We start from the raw sequence: 25,816 nt of genomic DNA, 5'->3' as shown, positions 1-25,816 counted from the left end.
TAGCCTTGCAAACAGGTTGAAAAAAATCTATTAGCTATTAGCTTTTTAGTACCTTTATATTTAAACAAAAAAGAATTTATAATGATAAGGATGTTGACAGAAAAGCAGGAAATATTAGTGCCTAACAAAAGTCAGTTCTAATTCATGAACATTGATTTAAATGTCATTAAAATTGTACTTTTTCCTGGCTTGGCTTTGCTTAGATATGCTTTCATTTCCCTCAGGCTGTAGTCTATTACTAATATACTTTTCTGTAATTTCCTCCCTTCTGAGTTCAAGAAAAGAAAAACTTTAAATCAGATTAATTTTTGACAACTTGTGCATAGATCCAACAGGCAGGAAGAATGATACACACTTGTTCCCTTGCAGGAGAAAAGTGTGTGATTGTCAGCAAGAGTGCTCAGGCACTCAGAGGAAAAACTACAAAATTCTGCTCATTGATTACAAGTTTTCAGAAGGGCTAGCAGCTTTTCCCAAGCTAATTCCACCCTAGGGACCAAGAAAAGCCACACACCTGCCCAAAGTTTCTGAATGGCTAGGCTAACCTACCACAGTTAATCCTAACTTCCATCCCTTTTAAAAAAAAGAGGTAAAAAAGTGTCTGAAAATTTATTGTTAATGCTTTCCTATTTCCTTCAACATGCAGTAGTCTAAAAATAAAGCATCTTAGTACAATTTAAGAAATTAAGACTAGGATTTCAGACCCTGAAGCCCATTTAAATACGTATTATTATTACTTTTTAACCCTTGCTTTTAAACCGCCCTCCACTTTTGTAAATTCTGTGAAGGATGAAACACAGCAGTACAATTTAAGAGTGGAGATTGTGGAGTTTCTCAAGTTCACCAGTGGTGACTATGATGGGAATGAATTCAGTCAAACAATTTCTAAACACACGGAGTACAACCAAATGGAGCTTCCACAGTTTTACTGTAACTTCTTGACAGATAAACTGTTCTTTTTCTTCTCAGGTTTGTTATTTTTGAATGTCTGTCACTTATAAAAGCATTTCATCCATCTGCACAGAGAAAAGGGCACCAGTGAAAGATTTGACAGAAGCAGCATCAGACAAAATTAAGATTATGAAGAAAATGCTTTTGAAAAAACAAATTCTTCATCAAGTAATTAGTGAATAGACCACAAAAGAAAGAAGAATGGATAAATTAGACAAAACATGATCAGTGCTGGTATGTCTTATGTATTTGGATAAAATCTTCCATGTACTACTACTCTTTTGTAACAAGTGATTTTTTTCTTAATATTGGAATACATGTTTAAAATGCAAGCTAGCACTGAAGTCAAAGATTTTTAGAGGGAGTGAGGAAGGACTTATCATCATTGCTTACCATAAGTAATATTCTGAATAAATAATAATCTGACTTAGACAGTCCCAGGATATAAATATACAAAACGAAGAGGTAAACTCCAGACTATATGAATCTTTAGTAATTATACATCAACTTTAGGTTTATCAAATGAATGAATAAACTGATATTAAATGAAAAATGAATGCACACATGTATGCCTTAGCTTTTGGAATTTTTTCTTTCCATGCCTTCTAGGGGTACTGTCTGTGTTACTGATTTCCAGCTATATCTGGTGCCAGTGAGGATAAGTTCTACCAAAGTACCTATGGCAAGGCAGCCAAAGTGTTTCTGGTATTCTAGACTGACGCCAAGAAGGAGATTCACTATTTAAAAAATATCATGGTAATGATTAGGTTACAAGAACTGTAAGTGCTTTCTTGATATCATTTGTGAAATACCTGAATCTTTACACTTCATATTGGAAACGAGCCACTATTTTTACTAAAATTCCTAATATCAGTTCAGACATTATATGCTGCAAATAACAGATTACCTACTAGCAGTGATTTCCATAATGATTTTTTTTTTTTTTAAATACAGATATATAAAGTTAAGGAAGTCCAGCAATGGAGATCTCAGAACTTCATGGTTGTTAGGGCTCTGAGTTGGCTAATTTGTTTAGACAATTTGGCTCAACTTTCTGAACACCATATCCTGATAAACAATGCCCCTAGGTAAAAAGGATAAGTTAGGGGCTGTCCTTACCACCTCTCTGTTTATAAATTAGGAAGCAAAACATTTCTTTGAAGGCTTACATTCTAAGAAGATGTAGCCTTAGATCTCTCATGCCAAGACTGGATTACATCTACAACGCTAAACCCATCACTGGCAGTGGGTGAATGGGACTTGCTTAGACCAGCTGTTGACCTGACCAGCAGTGTTGGGGTAAACTTGTTAGAAATGCAAATGGGCCTCTTCACAGGCCCAGTGATTTAGAAACTGTGGAGCTGAGGCCCAGCAATCTGCTTAACAAGCCCCCAAGTGATTCTGACTTAAGCTTAACTTTAAGAAGAGCTGATTTAGAACATTCTAGCTCATATCCTGGGTTTGACCCACCTTCTCTGAGCAGATAAGGAAAAATTCTCCTCAAGGTTCTGCGTATGTTCCCTCTGCCTCCAGTGTTCCTCCCCCACATGGGTGATGCCCTCATTCCCTTCAGGCAAACACTATGCTTTTTCATATCAGGGACTTGAGCATCCCTGATTTTGGTATCCTCAAGGTCCCAGAACCAGTTCTCTTTGGATACTAAGGAATGACTGTACTTACTTGTTTGTGTTTGGTCTACTTCCTTCAACTAGAATTTCAATTCCATAAGAGCAAAGGCTTTACTCTACTTATTCACTTTTCTATCCCCAGGGCCTACAACATTGTCTGGTATACTATAGACATAAAATAAATATCTGCTATAGAAATATTGATATCCAAATGAAATAAGAAATTTAAAAAAGGCTCATGAATAGACAAGCAACATTATTAAATTTTTAAAAAGCATCTTTCACCATAAACACTATGTTCAAATAAATTTACCTATATTAGAAGTTTTGCCATTCTATCAGATTTCATAGCTTTTATCTATGGAAATGTCAGGTTTTTTAAGAAATAGATTTGACTAACATACAAACTTCTTCCAAAAGTAAATGCTAAGTAACAAGGTTTGTTCTAAAAAATCCAGAAATTCACAGGATGGAGAAATTAGGTACAACCAAAGTAGTTTCGAAATGTAAACTACTTACATAAACAGATTACAAGTCTTGCAATTTCCCATACCGTTGGTTTTGTTTCTTAGTTTTAGTCTAAGTATTATTCAGCATCTTGATTTCTTATCAATGCCCGCTTGCTTTACTTTAAGAATAATTTTATGTAAATAAGTACATGTGCCCACAAATAACTATTTATATATTGAGAAAATTTTAAATGACATAATATGCTAAATATTATCACACAATATAAAATAAAAATTCAACCGAAATGCCTCTTTTGTTAGTCTAATATGGATAAAGCGTATTTCTAGTGACATACTTTTGAAGATCCTTTAAGTAAATTTTAATATAATTTATATATTTGCATGATTCAGCACATTTAAATCCAGCCACAAAAATGTTACTTGTTAAGATCGTTTGCTTAAGAAAAAAATAATTGCAGTATAAATTCTTGATGGCATCATGCAAAAAATCCTTAGCTGCTAATTTACAAATAATTGTGTGTGTGCATGAGTGTGTAATGAATTAGGGCACCATATAAATTACATATACAAAGATAGGCTGGGTACGGTGGCTCACGCCTGTAATCCCAGCACTTTGGGAGGCCAAAGCGGGTGGGTCACCTGAGGTCGGGAGTTCAAGACCAGTCTGACCAACATGGAGAAACCCCATCTCTACTAAAAATACAAAATTAGCCGGGAATCGTGGCGCATGCCTGTAATCCCAGCTACTTCAGAGGCTGAGGCAGGAGAATCGCTTGAACCCGGGAGGCGGAGGTTGCGCTGAGCTGAGAACATGCCATTGCACTCCAGCCTGGGCAACAAGAGTGAAACTCCATCTCAAGAAAAAAAAAAAAAGATAGAGCAAATCAACATCAAACAATCTCAAACAGTATTTTTTCAGTAGAGAGAACTGAACCTAAAGACAATGAGCATGCAAGTTGCACAATGATCCTGTCTCATTGTACAAGTGACTCTCTAGTGTTGCTCCATGTTCTTAATGTATCACAAACACTTTTCCTGAGACTTCTCCTCCTTTTTGCGTTCAAATATACAGCTAACCAAATTCCCTTTCACATGTTAAAACAATCCTGGTTTTGAACAGACTATGTTATAAATGGAAAGCCTTTCTTGATTTTTAGTACAATTTAGATAAGCCCTTCTACTCCATTCTTGAAGCATATCTTCTCAGTGACTTCTTGCCTAAAAGAATAACAGGCAGAACCACTTGTCTCAACTGCAATGAACATAACTCCCAAAATATCTCTTCTCTTGCATCAAAATATGTAACCACATGACTATTTATTTTAAACATTATGATACTGATTATTTAATTAACATGCTTCTTTAATAGTCAAGCCAATGTCTTTATTCTCTTTATGTACTGGCTGCCACCAGAGATACAAATTTCAAGAAGGCAGGAAACAAACTATTACACAAAGCATTTTTAATTTTTAATTTAATTTTTTTATAGAAATGGGTCTTGCTATATTGCCCACGCTGGTCTTGAACTCCTGGGCTCAAGCAATCCTCCTGCCTCCACCTCCCAAAGTGTTGGGATTACAGGCATGAGTCACGGCATACAGCCTATACTGGGAATTTTTTAGAATGATTCTCACATGCTCAAAATTTTCAAAATGATGTTATTTCAGGATGTATGCTAATTGTTCTTAGATTTAAATTCTTTCACATTGTCCTTCAAGAATTTTCGAACTTTTAAACACTTCGTGGTCTCTTGTTCCACATCTGATACTTGTATTCTCTGCACAGGACCTCATTTAATTTGTTTAAATGGATCATCCAATACACTTCTCAATTTTTTCTGTTGGTGTCACTTGTCCATTTGCCCTCACAGGTTCAATAATTCCCAATTGTTTTAAAAGGTATGTTTCTGCATTCGTCCAATTCTATCACTGCTTACTTCGTCTAGAAAGTTATTCTTTCTTACATATATTCAATAATTTTTGCTCCATTGGTAGGTTTCCTCTGATAAATAAAATATGCTCAAGTCTCTACCATATAATTCTTTTCTAAATTAAAGAATCTCCTTTCTATCAGTAATGCATTTCTGGAAAGGAAAGTCTCCCCAACCACTTTATTTTCTCAGCTCCTATTCACGCTAAAGTCTTGCTTCTATCCGCTATCTTTTCGCCCAGTCACTCTAATTGAATGCTCCCTTTTCTAAACTCAACCATAGACATCACAATTTGCAAACCCAGTTGCCTCTTCTCATCCTATTTTATTTGAGCTTTCTATGCTGCTTAAAACTATTAACTACCGTTTATAAGCCTCTTCTTGGGAATATCTTCCTTTCCTCAGTGTTGTGACAAGGCACTCCACTGTTTATGCACCTTTCAATCCGGTCACTTCTATTCTAGCTTCTCTCCTACCTCATTTTCTTCCTCCTACTGTCTCAACATAGGTGTCCTCCAAGGAGCTCTCCTCGTCTTTCTATATTATCTTGTTTATATGTTTTTACTACTCCCAAAGCTCCTAGTCTGAGTTCTCTAGTTCCAGACATTGTCCAAACTTTTATTTCTGTTTTTCTAATTGCATTTATCTTAGCTGTTTTTTGGTACTCTACACTTGGCTTTTCCAAAATGGAATAAATGATTTTTTCTTTTAAATCTCAGCCCTTGTTTCTAGTCTTTTCTGTCTCTGTGACGGACATCACATCTTCCTAGTGTGGTTGGTTCAGGACAGAAGTTCAGCATCTTATTTAAGTCTTCAGCTTCCTTGTTCCAACAGATACACACTGAGACATGTTAACTTGTACTCCACCATCACCTCCTCCATAGCCTTATTTCTTATTTTTTAACGAAATCACTCATCTCCTCTCCATATTTTAGTGCAACAGCTTTAAAATTCCAACTTTTTGTTGGAAAAACTCACAAACTTACAGAAAATTTGCAAATACACTACTTTTTATTTTCACTTTACTAAACACGAAGAGTAAGTTACTGCGCTGATGCCTCCATTATCCTGAATACTTTAGTATTTCTCATAAACAAAAACATTTTCCTACAGAGCACAAAATGATGTTCGAACTTAAGAAAAATTACTCTCTAAACTTCAGATCCTATTCAAATTTTGCAACTGTCTTAATGATGTCCTTTGTATCTAAATGATCTAATCAGAATCACGTGTTATATTTAGTTACTATATCTCTTTGGTCCCACTCAGCCTTCACAGTTCAGCCTTCCCTTCACTTTTGAGGCTTTACATTTTTGAAAATTATAGCTCAGTTATGTTGTAGAATGTCCTAAATTTGGATTTGTCTGTTTTTTTAATGTTTAGATTAAGGATATGCATCTTTGCCCTGAATATCACAAAAGTGATGCTGTACTTTTCTTGCATCCTAGTGGGAAACCACAATTAGTTTCCCAACATGGATACTGTTCACCTTCATCATTTGGTCAAAGCATCTGCTAGGCTCTTCCAATGTGAGGTTAATCTGTTCCCTTTTATAAATATTAAGTTTTTGGGAGCTACTTTGAAACTATGTAAATACCTGGTTTCTCATCCATCTTTCTCTATATATTTATTTATATCAGTAAGAACTTGTGCTTTCCTGTTTTATTCAGTGTTATAATCAATCACAATCTTCATTTTGATTCTCAAGTAATAGGCCTCTGGTTCAGCCAACGAGGGGGCACCTTGAGGTTGGCAATTGTGTCCCCTTGATATGCCCTCATTTTTTTTTTAGCGCTTTATGGGAAAAAAAAATAATCTAGTTTTATGTTGTACTTTTCTTGTTCCAGTCCTGGAATGAGCCGTTTATCCAAAGAGCCCCAGTTACTTTTATTGGATAATGGTATTCAGACACCAAAATCTGGATGTTAGGCATATTTACCACCAATATGTTGTTGCTCCCAGGCTCTCTCAGTGGACTATGTGTATGGAACACACACAAACACACATAGACACCTATACACACAGTTTCACCTGTGTTTTTTGTTGAACATTCTCCCTCCCACCCCTGCCCTGCCACACACATAATCTCTGCCATCTCTGCTTTCACCTCCTTCCCTGTGTGGCTGTGCTCCTCACTGCATGCAGACTCAGGCACCCTGCACATGACCAACCTCTGCCTGGAAGTTCACACACCTAGACCGAGAAGGCTCTGATATGCTGCATGGGCCACCCTCTTGCGTGGTCACCCTCTTAACCTCCCGCAGAGTCTGCCTCCCCACCCCCAAGCTTTTCATCTTGTTTGGACTCTGACACCTCACACCATGCCATGTGTCCCCGACAGGTCCCCTTTTCACTCCACTTGGGCTCTCATTTCCCAAGGTGGATTGCCTAGTGTGTTGATATTTCACTCGCCCTAGTTGGGCTCCAAAACCCCAGCAGTTCACCTCCACACGTGGACACTCTTCTCCCTGCTCAAGCTCTTACTTCCCACACGGGGTCGTGCCACCCACCGTCCCCATGAAGACAAGCTTCTGAATCTGATTGATTTCTGAGATGCCACACGAGGCTGATACTTTGTGAGACTGCCTCCTCCATCCAGCTCAGGCTCTGACAAGGTCTGTGGGGCCACTGCTGCTTCTCCCCTCTCCCACTGGTGTGGGTCCTACCATGCTCTGACCCACCACAATAGTTATGAGATGAATTCTCAAGGGAAAAAGAGAAGAAAAGAGAAAAGGCTGAGAAAAAAGAGCTACACCAGGCTTTCAGTTTGTTTCTTTACCTCTACTATTTCACTGCATCAATCTAACATATATGCCATTGAGATTTTTTTAACCCAAAATGTTACATATAGCTGGGATTAAACTGCTTTCACTTCAAAAGCTTTCAGTCATTTACTGTTGCCTTTGCAATGCAATTTGAATTCAAGGTGCTGTCCAATATGAACATAAACTTTCCAGCTTTTATTTCCCTGCATTGATATGAATGAGACAGAAAACTTTTATTCTTTAGATGTAAAGCATGTTTTCTAGTCCTATAGCTTTTGTTCTACCTAATTACTGCTCATTGGATTATCTTCCCTTTCATTTCCATCTGTCAAAATAACGTCCATCTTGGAAAGTAAGATTTAATGTTACTTCCTCCATAAAATTCTTCTCTTAGCTTCTCCATCAAAAGCAATTATGAATAATAGTAATAATAGCAATGAGTTGTATTAAAAATGTCTCACATGTTCTTTACTAGAAATTTCACGTCTATTATTCCTGCTCTTTTGTTAGTTCTGAAAATTAATAATTTTCAACTCCAATTTTATTTTATATACAATAACAAAACATCAGCACAGAGAGTTCAGATGACTTGTTCAAATCTTAACAGTCAATAAATAGCAGAGGGGGGATTTGAATCTAGATTCTAGTCTGAATCCAAGGCTAATGCTATTTTCAGTGGGACACAAGCATTGCTCACTACACTTTTCCAGGCACTTTGTCTTTTTCATTTTGAACATAGCACATTTGCCTCATACTTTACTTGTTTCGCATATTACTTAAAAGAATAAAAGCTCCTTGAGGACAGGTTCATTCATGTTTAATTTCATATCCCTACCATCAGAGAGCCTTGACCATGGAAAACCCTTAGCACAGAGAAGAATGAACCATGGACTAGGGGGTCAGGAGGACCAGCCTATAATCCTGCTTTGCCACAGGTCACAGGGATATGAAATGATACTTTAAATAGACACTTAACTTCCCTGATCCTAGGATTCTATGTTTCTAAAAGGCTGTGGTGGTAAGACTGTATGACTTTTATCTCTATCCAAATTAAATCCCTGAGTTGTTTGATTTAATAAATAATAACTTTAAACATAAGAGAGTAAAAAAAAAAATCCTATCACATCCATCTTTATCTTTCCATATATTTAAAAGTTTTTTGGCACTTTCAATTTTAATAAACTATTTCATTAAAAGTAAAATTTGATCATTATCTTTAGAGAACTGAAAGGGTACAAAGTTTATTTTGACAAAGAACAATTTGAATTCACTTTTTCCGGTAAACAGCCCTGAAAGCACTTTCTATAGGACTCAAAGAATAAGAAAAACATACTAAAATAATAGCAACTATTAAAAAGGGGTATTTTAACCTGAAAATGATCTACAATTAATATATATAAATGAACTGGCCCTGTGATACTTGGTTTCATATTTATAATTTAAATATGGCTTAAGTAATGGGTATAGAGTTGGATATATTTTTTCTATTGGATTATAACCGTTCATGAATTTGGGGTTACTAAATTCCTTAGCAGTGTCCTTTTCCATTTATACATGGTTTTTTTTCCTATCTCCTCTTCATTTTCGTAACGTCTTTGTATTTGCCATGATTGTTGCCTAAACATTTCCTGCATTTTTGTTTTTTGCTTTGTTTTGTTTTGTTTTTAGAGACAGGGTCTTGCTCTGTTGCCCAAGCTGGAGTGCAGTGGAGTGATCATGGCTCACTGCTGCCTCAAACTCCCGGGCTCAAGTGATCATCCTGCTTCAGCCTCCCAAGTAGTTGTGACTATAGGTGTGTGCCACCATGCCCGGCTAATTTTAAACGTTATTTTGTAGAGATTGGGTCTCACTGTGTTGCACAGGTTGATCTCAAACTCCTGGCCTGAAGGGATCTCTTGCCTCAGCTTCCCAAAGCACTGGGATTACAGGCATGAGCCACCACATCTGGCCATGCTTAAAGTGTCTTTAAAGTTTTTCTGGCTCCTTTACCAGAAGTGTCCATTATTCAGGACACAAGCCCCCCGCCTTTTTTTTTTTTTAAATCTTGGAATTAGACTTGTGTAAGCCCCAGCAATGTGGTCTTTCTTTTCCTTTCTTCTCTTTTTCTTCATTTAGACTGTCACTAATAGTGAGCATAATACTGCAGTTTTGGAACGACCAGTGGATGCCTCTGTGATGTTTCCACTTTGTTTTTCCCTCCCTCTTTCCTCTTTAATTTCTCTGGTTTCCCAGCTTTTTTTCAGCACATAGCTCATGGTTAAGGAGTAGTCAATGAGAAGGGCCTAAGGTCAGGTTTTCAAGGGGCCTAAGGTCAGATTTCTACACTTCCTTAAAATTCTGTTCAATGCTATATCTACTTACCACCACAATTCACAGACTTTATGTCATCATGTATTTTTATTCCTTAATCTTTGTTGTTTTCTTTATCCATACCTGAACATACCTGAAATACGTTTTTTTTTTTGTTTTTTTTGTTTTTTTTTTTTTTGAGATGGAGTCTCACACTATTGCCTGGGCTGGAGTGTAGTGGCACAATCTTGGCTCAATGCAACTTCTGTCTCCTGGGTTCAAGTGATTCTCCTGTCTCTGCCTCATAAGTAGCTGGGATTACAGGTGCCCACTACCACACCCAGCTAATTTTTTGTATTTTTAGTAGAGACGGGGTTTCACTATGTTGGCCAGGCTGGTCTCGAACTCCTGACCTTGTGATCCGCCCGCCTCGGCCTCCCAAAGTCCTGGGATTACAGGTGTGAGCCATGGCACCTGGCCAGAAATATGCTTTTAAATACCTGTTCTTATTTACTCAAGTAAGAGTTTGAAAACCTGAACTGCATACATATTGGGTGTAGAAAGATAGTAAAATTATGAATGGATAAACATAATTTTTAGGATTGTTCAGCAAATAATGAATGAATCAAGGTATTATATAAGCTGGTATACAATCTGAACGGCAAATGACTAAATGAGCTGTCATTTTTTAGAAGGTTCTAAAGATTGTTTTCAAGAAATCCTATTCAGAAGTGTTCAAATAAAGTAGGCCCATATTCTCTACTTAGAGAAAGATTTGGGGGAGATACAGGCTATGGGTGACTTTATCCTATGTTATAACTCTTTATCTAAAGGAGGTCCTTAAATCATCACTCAGATTTCTCTCTTAGTGTCAATAATTAATTTTCTAATTATTTTTCATACATCCAAATTTTCTACTTCCTTAATTATATGTATAATTTTTGGGATTTTCTCTAATTTCTTCAAATATTCTTTTAACTAGCCCTTGAGACGCTTGATATAGATATTGTACAGAAAAGAGTTAACGTAGCAGGACTAAGACCGAAATTCTTGGAAAGGGCTGCTTGCAAAGTTGACCTTGGCCTGATGTCCGGGAACTCGGATTTGGGAGGGTTCCCATCATTCCCTGAGAAGAGTGGTTCATTGTGCCTAAATTGTGCCTTATGCTAAAAGTCTAGTTTCCTTCTGGGAGTAGGGAATCTTGGCAGATGCTAGCAGGAAGGGGTTCATGTGACTAGTCCCCACTAAAAACCTTAGGAACTGAGTCTCTAATAAGCTTCCTTGATAGACAACATTTCACATGTGCTGTCCCAATTCCGTCCTGGAGAAATTAAGCATGTCGTGTATGATTCCATAGGAAGAGGCTTCCTCTGAACTTTGTCCATGTGACTTCTCCCTGTCCTTATTCTGCTTTGTATCCTTTCCCTGTAATAAGTCATAGCCATGAGAACAGGACAACTCACAGGATGACCGAGTCCTCCTTGTGAATCACCAAATCTGAGGGTAGTCTCGGGAACCCCTGAGACAGATGCCTTTCTAGATAATATAATATTTAAATCATAATACATCTATATAGTTACTGCATATACCTTTTAACTTTTATTAGTTATTTTATCTCTTTTTTACAAATTAAACAATACAGTTTATATTCTTTGTTGTCTGGCTTTCACTCAAATAATGTTTGTTATACTTACATATATTATTTTGTGTAGTCATAGTTTGTATTCTTTGCTTTAGAGCATGGCATTATGTGAATATACCCAACTTACTTATCTTGTCTACTAATGGTTGTTGCTGGGCTGTTTCTAGTTTGTTGCTTTTATAAATAGTGCTGCTATAAATTTTGTACTACATGTTTTTGGGTGTATTGACATACATATTTCTTTGGTGAGTATCCCAGGAATGGAATTGTTAGGACATAGGTTAGTTTACTTTCAGTCCGTTTTGCTAGACAGTTTTCCAAAGTGGTTGTACAAATTTATACCCCCACCAGCAGGATGGTATGATATTTCCAGTTATTTTACATCCTTCTTAAGGCTTGGTATTTTCTACAATTTTTGATTTTACTAATTTTAGTATAGGTGTACTGGAATCACATTGTGGTTCCAATTTGTATTTTCTTGTTGAACACCATCTCATAGGTTAATTGATCATTTTGTATTTCCTTTTCTCTTAAGTGTCTGCTCAAGTGTTTTCTCCATTTTCTACTGGGTTGTCTCTTGTCTCGCACTAGTTTTAATACTTTTTCAATACGTTTTTGATATGCCCTATTTCAGATATATTTATTATAAGTATATTTTCTCCTCTGTAAATTCTGTTTTACTCTCACAATGGTATCTTTAGACAAGAAAGAGGTCTTAAGTAGAATTTATCATTTATTCCTTTTGTTCAGCATATTTCTGTCTTCTATCTAAGAAATCTTTGCCTATTATGTTTTTAAAAAAATTGTTGAAATTTTTATTTTTTTTTTTTGGTGGAGGATGCAGGCATCAATCTTTGCCTGTTGTAACATCATAAAAGATGTTCTCCTATATTCTTCTAAAGGCTATATTGTTATAACTCTTACATGTAGCTGTATATTTTTTATATAGTGTGAGTTAGGGGTCAAGATATAATGTCTTCCATAAAGATATGGAAAAAGTACCATTTATTGAAAAGAGTATCCTTTCCCCTCTTCCCTACAGTTTTACCTTTGCCATAAAAAATGGTGAACGTGTGTGTGTGCATCTATTACTGGAGTTTCTCTTTCACTGGTCAGAATTTTTATTCCTATGCTATTACTACACTGTCTTAATTACTATAACTTTATCATAGGCCTTGATAACATCCAGGAACTGTATTTAGATTTAAGAGTAGCCTTGCATATTCTTATTCCTTTGCATTTTCATATTGTCTTTAGAATCAGATTGTCAATTTTTTTTTAACAAAATTGGGATTTTGAATGCTTTAAATCTACACATTAATGTAGGAGAACTGACATTTTGCCAATATTGAATCTTCTAATCCATGAACAGGGTGTGTCTTCCCATTAATTTAGGTATTGTTTAATTTCTCTCAATAAGGTTTTGTAGTGTTCAGTGCAGAGGTGTAACCTATCTTTCACCAGACATATTCCTACTCTAATTTTTAAAGATATATTATAAATGGCATCATCTTAAAATACTGTTTTGTTGCTGCTTCGCTACTGATTTTTGAATATTGATGATATAACCACCCACCTTAGTGAATTTTTCTTCTGAAATGGATTATAAATTATTTCCTTTAGGTTGTACCAATTTATGTTTTTCCAGTCTCTTCTAAGTATGTGATTACAGCATTATAAATTAGGTTAGAAACTCTATCCTTTCCACAGTTAACAGTGACAGTCTGATCAGTTTATGAATGAATGTCATCACTTCTCTCCTGTAGACGTGGCCATAAATGTAAGGTACCTGCAACAGGCTTCTCAGGAAAGAGAGGGTAATAGGTCAGAAATCTCATAAAACAGTTTAATTTCTATAATAGCAAAATGCTTGAATCATCTTCAGGTCAGTTCTATTTTTTTCCATTTCTCTCTTTATCCTAGCATCCCAGTTACTATCATTCTGTCAAAAATAATTAGACTAATAATATTTCATATGCAAACAATAATAGTTTGCTACTTTTAAAGCAAAGAAATATTTAACTTCCATCTAACTTGGGGTTGGGATGAAAATAGTGATCATGAACCTTTGAAGGTCCTCATCTCATACATTTTCTGTTTCGGTGACTTGGCTATTTCTCTAAGAACATGGTGGAGAAGAGTCTACTTATACTAGCAATGAGAGCAGAAAGAGAAGTTCCAGGGTCCAACTTGAAGTGAATTAAGATGAAACCAGTCAGACACAGTGTATTCCAGATATACAGTAGTAATGGGCGGACTGTCACCAACTTTGAGAATTCAAAATGTTGGCCAGGCGCGGTGGCTCACTCCTGTAATCCCAGCACTTTGGGAGGCTTGTGAGGCAGTTCCATGAGGTCAGAGGTCAGACCATCCTGGCTTCTAACACGGTGAAACCCTGTCTCAACTAAAAATGGGATACATTAGTGCAGAGGTGGCCTTTTTTTCCTGTAGTCCCAGCTACTGGGAGGCTGAGGCAGGAGAATATAGAAACCTGGGAGGCGGAGGCACGAGGCAGGCTGAGGATCACCAGCCACCACACTCCCAGCCTATAGGCGGCATTGAACTCCATCTCAAAAAAAAAAAAAAAAGAAAAAAAGAATTCAAAATGTTGGGAAAAGATGAATGTTGAAAATTGTATGTGTTACTCCTTTTAAATTTCTAGTTCTGATCTTCGCTTGAGAACTATAAAGTATTCCAGATAATAGCCTTAGATTGTAAAATTTAAAGACATCCACAATGCAAGTCAGGGTTCCTCATTAGCAAAACATGGTACATTCTTATGCTACTTAGTTACCTTCCATCCTTATGACTACTTTTAATTTATGGTAATCTTCTCTCACATCATAATATTCCTGCATCCCAATTTAAATAAAGTAATAATAGCTAGATTCCCTTTGGACTCTATTTGTTATTTAAAGTCAGGGTTGAATGAAGGACCGTGGAGCTCGCGACCACGACGGTACATGGTGCGAAGACTTCATGGACAACACCAGTTCCCCCACTTTCATAATTTCTCACGCCTGTCTTGCTTTCCATCTCTTTAATCCTGTTACCCATCTTCATAAGCTGAGATGTGTCGTCACCTCAAATTTTCCTATGATAATTGGTAACTATAAAATTGATTGTAAGCGTGTGTTTGAGACAGCCATGAAATCAGTGCTGAGAAAGAACAATGATGAGCAGATTTTTTGAGGGAACAAGGGAAACCTGCTTCCTGCAGGTCTGACTGCCTGGGGTGGGAAAATGATGCAGCACTGCTGTTGGAGACAGCCTATAAATGGATGTGCAAGTAGGGAAGACATCACTAAATTCTTTTCCTAGCAAGGATTAATGCTCTGGGAAAGGCATGCATTCCTAGGGGGAGGTCTATAAACGGCCGCTCTGGGAGTGTTTGTCCTATGCAGTTGAGATAAGGACTGAAATATGCCCTGATCTCCTGCAGTACCCTCAGGCTTACTAGGATGGGGTAAAACCCTGCCCTGGTAAATTTGACGTCAGACCAGTTCCCTGCTCTTGAACCCTATTTTCTGTTGTCTAAGATGTTTATCAAGACAATAGGTGCACCGCTGAACACAGACACTTATCAGTAATTCTGCTTCTGCCCTTTGTCTTGTGATCTTTGCTTTTGCCCCTTGCCTTGTGATCTTTGTTGGACCCTTATCAGGAGTTTGAGATTTTGCCCTTAGAAGCATGCGATCTTTGTTCTCCTTTTTGTCCTTTGAAGCATGTGATCTTGTGACCTACTCCCTGTTCTTGCACTCTCTCCCCTTTTGAAATCCTTAATAAAACTTGCTGGCTTTAAGGCTCAGGTGGGCAACATGGTCCTATCAATATGTGATGTCACCCTGGAGGCCCAGCTGTAAAATTCCTCTCTTTGTATTCTTTCTCTCTTTTGTTTTTTGAGATGGAGTCTCGCTCTATAGCCCAGGCTGGAGTGCAGCTGTGCGATCTCAGCTCACTGCAAGCTTCGCCTCCCGGGTTCACGCCATTCTGCCTCAGCCTCCCAAGTAGCTGGGACTATAGGCACCCCCCACCATGCCCAGCTAATTTTTTTGTCTTTTTAGTAGAGATGGGGTTTCACTGGGTTAGCCAGGATGGTCTCAATCTCCTGATCTCATGATCCACCTGCCTCAGCCTCCCAAAGTGCTGAGATTACAGGTGTGAGCCACCATGTCCAGTCTGTACTCTTTCTCTTTATTTCTCAGCTAGCCAACACTTATGGGAAATAGAAAGAACCTACATTGAAATATTAGGGGCGGGTTCCCCTGATACTCTGTGCTCTAATACATCAACTCATTCATTCTGGTTAACTCACTTGAAAAGGTCCTTCACACTGAAATGTGAGTACCAGGAAAGCAAAGAAGCTATAGAATATAGTCATAAGAATAGCAGTGATTACAATGAAAAGACAATTTGAGCTAAACTGTCTTCCTATCACAGAATTCAGCAGAAGAAAACTCATTTGAATAAAACCGATATAGACACAGACTAGGACTCAATTTCATTTAATTCACATTAGTTTATAGAAAATATTTTTAACTGCTTTGTTACTAAAATAAAGTCTTAGCTTTGGCAAAAGTATTCTATATTAGAATATGACATATATATCACAATATAAATTCACAGTTAAAGAAATAAAAACAACTCTAGTTAGTTAATAAATTTGTCTTAACTCACATATAAACACTTTTCATAATTGCAGACAGTACTGTAACTTGTTTGATTAAACATGAAAGCTGAAGCATCTACCTTACATTTTGTTCAAATTCAATTATCAACTCAACAAATATTTATTGTATCTAATACGACTCTCACTCTGTACTTGTCCCTGGCATATAGTGATGTATACATACGTATATATAGAGAGAGTTTCAAACTTGACTAAATAAGCATTTTCTTTTTGTTTTAGTAAAATGTTTTATTTTCTATAAAGATGATACGAATATGTAACAATGAACTCTGGTTTCTCCATATAAAATACAACTTTTTCTAAATAAAGGGGTTAGAAAAACAATTTCCAGAGAAAGACAGAGTGAGCAAGAGAGACACACATTTCGTTCAAGGTACTTTGTCCCAGACTACATTTGGAATGTTTATAACTATTCATTTTAAGTTTTCAAAAAAATGAGAAAAAAGCAACAGACTATTGCATATGGCCTGAACAGAAAATTTGTGTGGTAAAAGGTCACACTGCAAACTGGAATGTCTTATGGAGGGACACCAGAACTAAGTTCTTTTCAGCAAAACTGATCTAAATACAAAGAATATTAGGAAAGGAAGGTTCCAGCTCTTCAGTATGCACAACTGACACTGGAAAGAGGGTCAGGGCAGGGCAGGAGAGGGTCTGACTGTAGGACAGGTAGAACACAAGACTTGCCCGTAGGAGTCATCCAGGATGAAGAAAGGTCCTTTCTACGCCCTTTCCATTCAGCCCAGGGATTCCTGGGCAGGGTTGTCCTTCTCATTGAAAGTGGCTTATGTACTGAAAATGCACCTTGTCCCATAGAAGGAAACTTTCACCGAAGCTAGCAAGGGGAGCCTTTCAAACTCCAGACTCCCCTATAATATACTCAGTGCTGTTTCTAACTCTGGTCATGCAATTTTTAATGTTTAATTCATTTTTTAACACTGAGAAATACCTTACCTATCTACTTACATATCCACACACAAATTTATAAGAGTAAAGTGCACACATTTTAAACATACAGTTCAACAGATTTTTACCTACATATGCACCTGTGAAATACTGAATCTTTCTTTCACCAGAAGGTTCTTTCATGCCTCTTCCCAGTCATATGATTATGCTATTTTGACTCTTAAATGTGTCTTGAAAATGCCCTGTCAGAAAACTTTTTATTTTCATATTGAAAAATTTCACACCAAAGCTGACCATACTTGCATGTTAGTTTAAAATGTAGTCAGGCAATAAGTTGATGCTACTTTAATAAATGCAGTAGTTTTCCATTTTCATTTCATTTCATTTCTTTTTGTTTGTTTGTTTTCTTTTGAGACAGAGTCTCACACTGTCACCCAGACTGGAGGGCAATGGTGCAATCATAGCTCACTGAAGCCTCAAACTCCTAGGCTGAAGCAATCCTCCCATCTTCCAAGTAGCTGGAGCTACAGGTGCATGTCACCATGCCTGGCTAATTTTTTTTTTTTTTTAGTTTTTGTAGAAACAGGGATGGCTTTTCATATGTGGAAAAAATGCTAACTGTTCAGAGAAGAAAATATATTAGATCTGGTCAGAAACATTAAAAAACAAACCAACAAAAAAACCCTTAGTTTCTCCCCTGTTCTCGCAATCTCAGTCATGAACATTTAGTTTTGTTTTTATACATATTTCATTCATAACTGTCTAACCTAAATTATGTCCCTCTTAAGTATAAAATTATTAGTATAATGATAAGATAGTTAACACATGTACTATTTATAATATGCTAAGCACTATTTAAGCACTTCATATATATTTTATTTTATTATTTTAGAGACAGGGTCTCACTCTGTCACCCAGGTTGGAGTACAGTGGCACGGTCATAGCTCACCACACACTGAAACTTCTGGGCTTAAGCGATGCTCCCGCTGCAGCCTTCCAAGTACCTGGGACCACAGGCGAGCTCCAGCAAGCCCGGCTAGTATTTATTTTATTTTATTTTCAGTAGAAACAGGGTCTTGCTATGTTGCCCACGCTGGTATCAAACTCTTGGCCTCAAGCTATCCTCCCACTTTGGTGTTGCAAAGTGCCAGGAGCCACCGTGTCTGGCCTATATATGTTATTTTAATCCTCACAACAATAAGAAGGTGTAGGTACTCTAATATTTAATTTTTGGAATGAAGGTTTACATCATTTTCTCAATACTAAAAAACTCCTAAGGGACACAGTCAATATTTGAAATCAGATAGTACAAGGCCAGAGTCCTTTCTCTTACTCAGTACATCACACTGCATTACTGAGACCCAGAAGTGTAGTAGAACTAGATTATTAGACAAATAATGAACTATGTTTTTTACCACTTCAAAGTTTCTGGCAATTATTTTATGCCACATGGTAAGACGTTTCCAGGATCTCAATCCTCCTGTAGTTTAAATATCATGTGGTATTTGTCATTTTTTAAATTTGTATTGAGAGAGAGAAAAGAACACAGACATCTCAGGCAAGAGCAAATAATGAAATAACTGAATAAAAAAGTTATGTTAGGATAATATATAGCTATCATTTCTCAGTTACAGAAACATAGCATGACATGTCTAAAGAACTTCAGAGGTCAATGTGGGACCCTTTTACAATTTTGGTTCTACTTTAAATCTGGAAAAACACAGGTGATATAGACCTAAATGCCTTTTTCTATTATCTTTCAAAAATTTCAACTCTCGTTCCTAATCCATAAGCTAAAGTAAAATCCTTATACATCATAAGTATCTGTGTATATTCTCTTTAATAATTGCTTTTAAAAATAAAACTATCAAAAGGAATCTTCATATGTGAATTGAAAAAAGTATATATTTTCTCTTCCACAAAGCTTCTTTATTACTCACAAGAGTTAAGGAGAAAGTCTTTCTTTATTGCCTTACAAATCAGGAGTAAAGCACAAATGCTGATTGAGCAGACTGATGATTAGATGGAGAAAAATAATGAAAGGAAAGTTGCCAGTACAAACAGAATATTGCCATTCATTTTTACCCCAAATGAATCAACTACTGGTCACAAATGTGGATGTGCTACTAATTCCGGCAACAAACACCCAAAGAACCAACCCTCTGAGGAGGCCCACGTCTGCATGCAGACAACTTTTTCATGTTTCTCTTGCTAGAACACACCAAGTAGCAATTTCTCCTTTGTTGGCATAATCAGGTAACTCTTAAATGAAGAATCAAAAACACAGAGAATGCAGGAGACTTTCCCCGACTTGGAACTCTAAATACTCATTCAAAGATGCAAATGTTTTCTCTTGTCAAAGAAACTAAACAGCTAAGTCATAATATGCCTGGTCAGGAGGAATTGCCCTGACTATTAGCTAGCCATCACAGATCTGATTTCTCACAGTAAGTTTCAAAAAAAAGTAAATGATCTTCAATCTAACTGCACTATTGATGAAGATATGGACCAGTCTCTATCCCTATAATCTTATATAAGCATGAATTAGCTTGGTTTTACATTTGATTGCCTACGATGGAAAGTAATAGAGGTTTTTAAACAAGTGACTTGCTATTTTCATCTGCTATTCCTGACCTTTTCCTAAGATATTGGTTGATCAGCAGCACAAGACCATTCAGACACTAAATGGCAGAAATAAGTCCTTCTAAGGTTTTCTAGATCTTTCCTATTATCATAACAAGATTCCTTCAGTCAAGTACTAGAGGATGGGAAGTAGCACGCCAATACTTGTTAAAGACACCCAAGTGAGTCACAGAACTAACTGTAATAGAAATGCCATATTTAATTAGCCCTGAAGCAGGGAACAAAGTCCTTCCATTTTAGAAAGGTGGTGAGTGTAGTTAAAACAAGCAAAAAACGCAAACCTCTTACCTTTTGTAGCAATGCGTACACACTGGGTTTTAGTTTCCTGATAGAGGAAAAATGAAAAAAAAAAAGAGTCAATGTATAGATAATGTTTCCTGTTTCATAAACTATAATTATTATAAAGATCCATCTGGGGTCATAAAAAGGGATTATAAACAACAGAATTTTAATATTAAGAAAACTTTTAAAAATATGCCTCCCTAGGGATACTTAAAAATATAAAATAAGAACTTTGAAAAATATTTTAGTTTCTATAGAGATGTAAATATCTGTTTTTGCCTCGCAATGAAACAGGTTAGTTTGTGACAAGTAGTATAGCATTCTATTTTCATATACAGTACTTTGTAAACTATCAGAAAGAAAAATGTATTTGCAAAAGTAATAAAAATCAGGTCCAAATATAAATTTAATTTTCATCTGAGAACTGTAGACTCAGACCAAAGCTGAACATTATATACTTTCATTTGGATCTCAGCATGACTAAAGAGCTAAATGATAGCAGTTAGAAAGATTATCAAAACATTGCATCATAGTTGCGGTGTAATTTATCTCTTCTTTCTTCCTTTTAATTTAGCTATTAGGAGTTAAACGTTTCTCAGCATAGAAAATTTTCCTCCTCTTGCTAGACAGAGCGGATATACAAAGTAGAAGCAGTAGGAAAGGACAAGAAAAAATGTCATTATTATTTTTAATGCTGTAGGGTGACAGTAGGAGACACATGTCCCCACCAGCTACTTTTGGCCCCACTCTTCCTCCTTTAGGACTTAGTTGAGTCAGTGTACATCCTTGAATATACAAGAGGTGAGAAAAGGTAACGAAGCCAGTAAACAAAACAGAGGTGATCTGTTTGCAAGATGCATTTATAACTCCATCTTGAGTAGTTCTATATGTTGATAATTTATAAAAGAGTTTACAATTTCCACTTAAGCATTTTTTAAAATTATTTTTAAATTAAAATAAAGCAGTGATGGGGGAGTTAGTAATTAAAAATAAAATTTTGCACTTCTATTACTTGTGGCCTGAGACCTTCATGGTAACCTACAAGAGATTATTTCACATTCCCATAAAGGCCCAAAAGGATTTTTCATTTCCTAAAAGCAATTGCTGTTAACTTTCTGTTGGCATTACCAATCTCTGTTGGTAGAAGCCACATCAACTTTAAAACTCTTTGCTGCTGGACTCGGTGGCTTACGCCTGTAATCCCAGCACTTTGGGAGGCCGAGGCAGGTGGATCACAGGTCAGGAGGTCGAGACCATCCTGGTTAACATGGTGAAACCCCATCTCTACTAAAAATACAAGAAAAGTAGCCGGTCGTGATGGCGGGCGCCTGTAGTCCCAGCCCCTCGGGAGGCTGAAGCAGGAGAATGGTGAGAACCTGGGAGGCAGCTGCAGTCAGCTGAGATCGCACCACTGTACTCCAGCCTCGGCGACAGAGTCAGACTCCGTCTCAAAAAAAAAAAAAAAACTATTTGCCAAGATAACTGTGAAATATATTGTTGCTATTCTGTACTTTGACTAAACCACAATGTAGATATATTAACAATTGGAAGAGAAAATTCATATCAAGAAGCTTTTAAAGAATGCAGACATTCATTAACACTCCTCTGGTATAACAGACCAAATAACCAAAGTTAATTTGGAAGCTCTCTAAAGATGAAAACCCTCAGACAAAACTATACTTCCTGCTCAATGCTACATTATACCCAGAATAGACTAATAACTTCCGTAGTGTTCTGTTTTTAGAGCAGCTCAGTTGTAACAGTGGTATGGAATGATGCGTGGGCAGGAAGTGGACACTGGACTACTCTCTAAAGACCCCTGTTCTTTAGAGGTAAACCAGAAGAGGAGAAGAGTATCTTCAACCGTGAGCAGCCTCTGACTTTGGAGAACATCTTAGAAGATGCTGTGACCTTTTTCTTTGCTACCTACAAGCCAACCATATAGGCAAGCAAACAACAAAGCTTTCATTCAAAAGCAGTTAATCAATACCCAAAGCTCTCACGGCCCCTGCATAAATGCAAACGGATTGTTATGTCTTCCAATTAAACTCTTCCAAGATATAATATACTGATGCAATTGTATATCATGTAGCACTCCCAGGTGCTCACCTTAGGGACTCAATTACATAAACCCAGCAGTTTCCTATATGCCTTCAAGTCCATTAAAATGTCATCATTCTATTGGATTTTGAATTGTGAATATTTCTATCCTCAACATTTGTTTTCCCTCTACTTCTGTCTGCCAATAAATAAATAAATAAATAAATAAATAAATAAATAACAGTAAGTTTTAGGAAAGAAAATTTTCCAAAGAGAACAGCATGAGGTATGAAAGGCCAGGTTGTTTTCTCACATACGGAACTGCTGGTCATTTCTAACGTCCTGTTGTGTTTTCCTCTTCAATATTCATTTGGGATCAGCGGCAGTGTTCAAAAACAACTGTGTCCAAAATGGGAAAAGGAGGGGCAACCAGGGAAACAGAGAGAAGCCTTCTGTAATGGCTCAGCAGCCAGTCATCGCCAGGCTGCCTTTTGTTTAGGTTCCGTCAGATATACCACAGGCGCCCTATTACTTTGTAATCAGATGATTGTTACTTGTTATTTACTATTTGGCTTGAAAACCCTGAAAAAGTTTATAAGGTTTTATTAGCCTGCTGTGGAACACGCATTCTGTTTATCCTGCAGTAAATTTAATCTCTTGAAGTGTGCCACCACTGAGCAAGGAAGACAGAACAATGCCGGATCGTTACTGGGGCTGGAGTCCCGGCAGCAGCACATCCACCTTTTCAAATCATTTTACTCTCAATTGCTATTGTGGGCTTTCCTGAGGAAGCCTCCAGTAGAAGCAGTTACTAGGAAACAGGAACCCTGTGAAATGGAACTGGCCTGCGTCCTCAGCCCTACAGGAGGCCCCAAACTGTGCATACTGTGGAGAACAAAACCCCCTACATGCAAATTTTCTTTTTCTTTCTTTCTTTTTTTTTCTTGACAGATGCTACTGAGTATTTATAAAATTTGACTTCAGCTTTTCTTCAAAGCAGGGAAAAAGCAAATCCTGGAGGAAGCTCACCTTCTCCACACTGCTCATTGCCTGGAAATAGATGTTGTATCCTTTGCGTGGAGCCAAAGGAGGGTTCCAAAAGCCTTGGTAGGTCCGATTGTCACCCACAGTGAATGGGGCAGGCTCAGGCAGGTTTCCTGGGGGAAGTTCTGCAGCAAAGTAATAGGGTGCACCCCCACTCATGGCATTTTGGTATGTGACAGGAACCTGGTAGCATTCCATGGCTCCTGCTTCTCTCTTGGTTCGGTGTGGGTGCAGTTCTTCCACAACAATCTGATAAGCACTTTGGGGAAAAGAAAAAAAAACGATAACACATCAACACATATATACACACATATTTAGAGATTTGAGATACTAAGTTTTTTTTTTTTTTTTTTTTTAAAGGAACAAGGGGTTTAAGGGGTTGACTATTAACAGACAACATTTCAAAGTATTTAAAGTCAGTCTTAACCTGCTACACTCTTTTCAGCTATTTCGCAATAAAATAAAGAATTCACATAGATGCTGCTGTCCCTAACATCACCGTAGTTACAAAGAAACTGATAAAAATAAGAACAATCACCTTAGGACTTTCAACATTTTTAAATGTTGAGGAATGAGCCACCCTAATAAGGATTCTGACATTAACCAGAGACACATCATAGATTCAGTTCTTTGTCTGATATTTTTAAATGTTTAAAGTTAACATTTTCCCTTGAAATGAGAGTACAGAAAGTCCAGCTCCAAGGTCTAACAGAATGACTGCCTCAGGGCGGTGCTAGAAGCACCCATTTGTGGTTGTCACAGCCATAGAGACAGAATGTACTGACAGGCTTCTCCACCTCTTGACCTTGCCATGGCATCTACATTGGCTCAGAGCTATGTAGATCTAAAATACAAGTGACATGCGGCAATACGGGCACAGATGGACAGAAATCTGTCCTCACAACCGAAATAGACCGCCTCCTTCTTCTGGAGTTGTTAATAATAAAATGTTACAAATTGTAGAAACAGATGGCATTTGGCCTATTAAAGCTCTAACCTAAACCTTCTGATATCTTTAAGTCTTAAAACTTTTCTATAATTGCAATTACTTTACAGAGGAGAGAGAAAACAAAACAAAACAAAACAAAACAAAAACACAACAACAACAACAACCAAAAGGCAAATTTAAAATAAAGATCCCCCTGATCTCTACCAATATTTTTTAACAACTCTGAAACTGGTATATTAATAATATTCTTTTTTAGTAGAAAATTCTTTAGGTTAAAATTTTTTCAGGTAAAATATTACCATGAAAGTTGACATAATTATATTTTATATATTATAAATATATTTTAAAATGTTTTAAAATTCCTAAAATTCTGGAAAAGTATATGTGGTATCTCATGTAAGTTGAACATAAATTGTATGTAGGGCTGCATATTGATATTCAGTGGATCTCCAGGAGGAATAGAATATATTCTTTAAAAGATTTCCATGAAAAAGAAAGAGGTGGGTAGGTAGAGGGGAGTGGGAAGGAGAGGGGAATGGAGAAATATTTATATATATATATATATATAGAGAGAGAGATACACTGAACATGTGTCTATGAAAATTAAAACAGTTTAGACTCTGGTATAAAATTCTAATTCAATATAAACTCTTATACCTACAAATAAAAGATCTTCATAGATTAAACAAAAGGACATCAAAAGAAAGAGTTAAATCATAATTTAATTGATAAAGATTTTCTTTTCTTCCTAATTATTCAAGCTCCCATTTTCCATTAAAATATTGCTAATAAATCAGTAGGTTGGTATCCATCTCGTTTCCTATAAAAAGTGAACAGAACTTGTATTAGTGTCAGAAATTCAGATTTGAGCAAGCAAGGCAGAAGTCTATGTTATTTCAAATTATATGTGCTGCATCATTCCCTATACCTCTGCCAAGTTGGGTTGCTAAGCTTCTAAGTATGCTACTGACAAGATGCATGGTCTCTGAGGCATCCATGGAGCAGGCACTTGTCAATTTTAAGATATAGAAAATACATAAGCATAGCCCTGGAGAAAGAAGAGAATGATCATAGCTGACATATGCTATGTTTTATTTTAAATTTATAATTCATATTTGTATATTATACATTTGCCTGTCCTGTGGATGTATCCACATATGCATATAAACTGCCTCATACATGCTCTCCAAACAAATGTAACCTTATATTCTTGCCCTAAAGAATAATAATGATAATTACCTATCCTTGTTAATCATTAATCTAATCCTTAAAAATAGACTCCTCATTAATTATCCCATACCTTTAGAAAAAAAAACACAGAAAATCTAGTGAATGTTCAATCTTAACTAATTCTATTACATTGACAGAGATTCTACATAACAAATTAAGGATACTTCATGCAAGACAGCTTGTCTATTCAGATCTATAAGGAGCAAAGTAAACTGCCAGTGTTGGAGAAGAGTGAAGGAAGAAACGGTGCAATAGGTTCCTTGGGAAAGAGCCTTAAGTATGGTGCCATAGAAAATAAAGATCAACGCCTTGGGTTGAACTTTCAGATTTGGCCCTATTCTCAATGAAATGAAAGATA

At 36.7% G+C, this 25,816-nt stretch overlaps 1 protein-coding gene across 18 annotated transcripts in view; it reads right to left on the bottom strand.

The window, feature by feature from the left end:
- PTPRK (protein tyrosine phosphatase receptor type K) overlaps positions 1-25,816 on the bottom strand; it is a 553,640-nt gene that overhangs the window by 82,020 nt on the left and 445,804 nt on the right. For all 18 annotated transcript variants that reach the window (XM_017958332.2, XM_017958334.2, XM_017958333.2 and 15 more), the window contains exons 12-13: positions 23,265-23,538; positions 20,202-20,238 (exon numbers count right to left, since the gene is read on the bottom strand). In XM_017958332.2, coding sequence (XP_017813821.1) covers positions 20,202-20,238; positions 23,265-23,538 — 311 coding nt within the window. The remainder of the gene's footprint in view (positions 1-20,201; positions 20,239-23,264; positions 23,539-25,816) is intronic.

The sequence above is a fragment of the Papio anubis genome, chromosome 6 (assembly GCF_008728515.1).
Source record: "Papio anubis isolate 15944 chromosome 6, Panubis1.0, whole genome shotgun sequence".
Taxonomy (NCBI): domain Eukaryota; kingdom Metazoa; phylum Chordata; class Mammalia; order Primates; family Cercopithecidae; genus Papio; species Papio anubis.
This window is presented reverse-complemented; position numbering and strand designations above follow the sequence as displayed.